This window comes from Parus major, chromosome 14 (genome assembly GCF_001522545.3).
Source record: "Parus major isolate Abel chromosome 14, Parus_major1.1, whole genome shotgun sequence".
NCBI lineage: Eukaryota > Metazoa > Chordata > Aves > Passeriformes > Paridae > Parus > Parus major.
The window spans coordinates 15,215,949-15,219,988 of record NC_031783.1 but is presented as its reverse complement, the minus strand read 5'-3'; the positions used below and the strand labels follow the sequence as shown (position 1 = coordinate 15,219,988).

The following is a 4,040-nucleotide window of genomic DNA, read 5'->3' as shown; positions in this document are numbered from 1 at the left end:
TGCACAGGCCGGGGGATGCTGTCCCTCCCTCCTGGGGACATCCAGACAGCTGAGAGACAGCCAGGGGTGGGACACAGGGCTGTGGTGGGTGTGCAGGTCTCCAGCAGCTGCTGCTGCCAGCTCCAGGTGTTTGGGAAACACGGGACAGAGGGGTTTTACCAGATGGAAGCGAAGCCCTTGGCTCAGTGATCCCCTGGAGATGGAGGGTGCTAAGGAAGCTCTGCCAGGAGCAGTGCAGGGTTCATCTTCGTGTCACCCTCACGTCACCCTCTGTCACCTGCGGTGCCTTCTCAGTGTCCACCTGCCCCGACCCCTCTGTCTGTGACTCTGCTGGGTGGTAGCAGGTGGCAGCAGCGTATTTACAACCAGACTGGACAGGAGCAAATTGCACTTTGTTGGCAATGAATTGCTGCACCTCAGGTGGCCACGGGCCGTCACCAGGCCAGGGGAGAGGTCATCCTGGGGCTGCGCTGGCTCTCGCCCCCCTGCACGTCACTGAGAGCCCGCTGTGGGACAGAGAGGGAACGCTGAGTGTGGGGACAGCAGCGAGTTCAGGGTGCCCAGAGCAGCTGTGGCTGCCCCTGGATCTCTGGAAGCATCCAAGACCAGGCTGGGCAGGGCTTGGAGCACCCCTGGGACAGTGCAAGGTGTCCCCGCCCATGGACACGGGGTGATCTTTAAGGTCCCTTCCAACCCAAACCATTCCAGGATTCTATGGACAATCACATCACTGTCCCCTGGGCCTTGCTCTTCAGGCCTCCCCCAGTGTCCCACCCTGGCCAGATGATTTCTGTGTCAGAAAAATTCCACCTCATCAGCAACCCCTTACTCAGGTACAGCTGCTCACAAAACCCCATCCCGCTCCCACCACTCCCACACAAATCACACTGACACTGCCTGCTGGAAAACCCCTTGGGAAGCTTCAACTCACCTCAAACTTGCTCATGAACTCTGCAAAAATGCCGAAGAAGGCTTCGGAGGTTGTCATTTTTGAGTCTTCCCCGAAGAAGGAGAGCACCTTGCTGAACTCCTCCATGGCCTTGTGCTGCAGCTCGTCCAGGGAGCGCATGGCGGGCTGGGCGCTCTCCAGGAAGGACTGCAGGAACCGGCTTAAGGACAAAGAGCTGCTCCATGGCCGGGATCAGGAGCCCTTATCGATCTCTTATCACATGGCAGGGTTCCAGCCCTGCTGGCAGCGGGGAGCCGCTGCACAGGCACGTGTGGAGCTGCTGCCAGCACAGCTCTCAAGGACAGATGTCCCAGCACGTTCCCTGGCACTGGGGCTGTGCCACCAAAACCCGCTCCCCGTCCTGGCTGAGGGCTGGGGGAGCTGAGGGACGGGGTCAGAGCCAGCCCTGGCTGTGCAGGAGCCCCCGAGGCACGGCAGGTTCCCCGGGGATGTCCCCTCCCAAGGAAGGATACGCTCATGACAATGGCAAACCTGTCCTCGGCGGTGGGCGGCATGCTGTGACACGCCTTCTGGATGTCACCCACCGTGCTGTGCAGCTCCTTCAGCTCGGCTGTCAGCGTCCTCTGGTTCACTGCAGGACAAGAGCAGGGCTGGCACACGGGGCCTGGCTGTGTGCCCGTGGCCGGGGGTCAGTCTGTCTGTCTGTCTGTCTGTCTGTCTGTCCGCACTGCTCGGCACCAATGTCCTGCTGTCCAGGCAGGCTGGACAACCAGAGCGTCCTGCTGGGAGCAGAGGTGCCAGGAGCTCCTCACCTGGAGAGGGCAGGAGTGCCAAAAGGAGCCTGGAACATTCCAAGGACAGGAGCACAGGGGACTCACAGAGGGGACAGGAGGGACACAGGACAGCAGGACAAGGGGGGACACACTGGCAGGAGTTTGGGCAGCCTCCAGGGACAGAAGGGTTATTTAAGAGTTAGGCCAGATACAAACTCCAGCTGGGAAAGCTCCAGGTACAGACCTTCCTCAAGTGGAAATTTACAGCTCCAGGCCGGAATTCGCTCCTTTATTTATCCACTGTAGCACTAATTCCCAAGGGAATTGCTCACAAACAGCAGGGGATGGTGTGCAAAGGGAATACAGCTCGTGCTTTGTAGAGATTCAGTGCTTCATTTAAAATCACAGCATTATGGAATCATCGAGGTTGGGAAAGCCCCCTCAGGTGATCCAGTCCAGCTGCTCCACTGCCAACACAAGCACTGTCCCCAAGTGCCACATCCACACAGATTTTAAATCCCTTCAGGGACAGGGACTCCACCCTGGGCAGCTGTGCCAGGGCTGGGCAGCATTTCCAGGAAGGAATTTTCCCTAAAGTCCCACCTAAACCTGCCTGGCACAGCCTGAGGCCGTGTCCTGTGTGACACCTGAGCAGCCCCACAGCAGCAGTGGGTGGAGAGCAGCTCCAGAATGTGTGTGAGTGGTTTTTATTGCAGAAAATGGAGCTTTGGGTCCTTACTCGACACGACACAGCTGTGACTGACCTGTGACCCCTCCCCGAGGTGCTGCTCCCTGTGCCCCACACTGACCATGGCAGTGCTGGCACCTGCAGCATCACCTGCACACCTGGATGGAGGCTGGGCCACACCATCCCCGGGCTCCCTGTGCACTCCCAGCGTGTCTCTGCCGCGCCAGGTGTGGCAGCGTGGGATGGTGGCACCTCACTGTCACCGAGCTCTCCTCGTGCTCAGGACCTCTCCTCACTTGTTCTGGCTCCCATCCTGCTCCTGCCGAGGCTGAGCAGCTCCTGGCTGACCCCAGACCCAAACCAAACCCAGAGCCACACGCTCCTTTACCTTTGGCGGCGAGCGGCACTGTCGGAAGATCCTTGGCAAAGCCCAGGAGCTCTGGGAAGTGTTGGCTGAGGGATTTGGCAAGAATGTGCAGGAAGGTGGATTTCCCATCCACAGTCTTGGTGGTGTTCAGCTGCAGCGAAGCAGAACAAGTGAGGACCCCCCTGCACACCCCCTGACCCAGCTCCCGTGGTTATAATGGTTAAACTGGACATTCCACATTGCCACACCACGTGTGCCCAGATTGGGGGTGTGGAGATGTCCCCTCCTGCAGCCCAGGGCTGTCCCCACCCCTCAGCAGCCCCAGTGCAGGCCAGGACCTGCTCCCACCACAGCTGGGCCCTGGCTGAGGCGGGCAGGACCCCAGACCCACAGCAGAGCCTCTCTGAAGCCCCCTGTGCATCAACCCAGCCCCCTGCACCCCTCTCTGGCTCCCTGGGGTCTCCTGTGGGAGCAGCTCATGGGCACAGGGAGCTCCCAGGAGCGAGGCTGGCTCTCCTTACCTCGGTGAGGAAGTTGATTTTAAATCCCGTGGTTTTGCTGGTCTTGGGCTGCCCGTTGTTCAGGTAATTTCCCATGGCCAGCACGAACTGGGGAGAGGAAAGCAGGGAATGAGGGGCTGCTGGCCTCCTGCAGCCGTGTCCTCCCATCTCCCAGCTCCTGCGACTCTCAATTCCTGCTCTCCACCCATCAATGTGCAGACAAACACTGTCCCCAAGGATTTCAGGAATTGCTGGGGGGTCACTGGCCAGGAGTTTGATCACTCATCTGCAAATGCCTTTGAGCACAGCGACCTCGTTTATCCCACCTGCCTTTTTTTGTTCAAACCCAATGAATTAACAGCAATTTGGGGCAGCTCATCTCCGGAGGGTCACGGAGGAACTGCAGTGGGATTTGTTCTCTCTGGTCCATCCCAGGAGCACAGAGACCCCTCCTCAGGGGATGGGCAGTGTGGGGGTGCCCGGTGTGGGACACTCCCAGGGGCTGGAGCTGCCGTGGAAGCTCCTGTGGGACACTGAGGGTGACCATGGAGGGAGGGACCGCTCTGACCTCCAGGATCTTCGCCAGCTTCTTGCTGCTTTTCAGCTCTAGGGAGGCCTTGCAAATGCACTCGTAGCTGGCCTTGATCTCCTCGGTCTTCTCCTGCAGGGTGGTTTTGAAGTGCAGGCTGCGCAGGCGGATCTTGTACTCGGGTACAGCCAGCATCTGGGGCAGGAGGAGGGCAGGGTCACCATCCCCAGCAGCACAGCCCCTCCTGCCCTGCTGGCCCTGCCCTGCTGGCCC

General features: G+C 59.8%; 1 protein-coding gene across 1 annotated transcript in view; it reads right to left on the bottom strand.

Annotated features, from left to right (window-relative positions):
* Positions 1-6: 6 nt before the first annotated feature.
* Positions 7-4,040, bottom strand: part of GRID2IP (Grid2 interacting protein) — a 36,318-nt gene continuing 32,284 nt past the window's right edge. Inside the window, exons 17-22 of the mRNA XM_033518008.1 lie at positions 3,807-3,973; positions 3,260-3,346; positions 2,760-2,889; positions 1,423-1,541; positions 932-1,096; positions 7-506 (exon numbers count right to left, since the gene is read on the bottom strand). Of these exons, the coding sequence (XP_033373899.1) occupies positions 435-506; positions 932-1,096; positions 1,423-1,541; positions 2,760-2,889; positions 3,260-3,346; positions 3,807-3,973 (740 nt within the window). The 3' untranslated portion in view covers positions 7-434. The remainder of the gene's footprint in view (positions 507-931; positions 1,097-1,422; positions 1,542-2,759; positions 2,890-3,259; positions 3,347-3,806; positions 3,974-4,040) is intronic.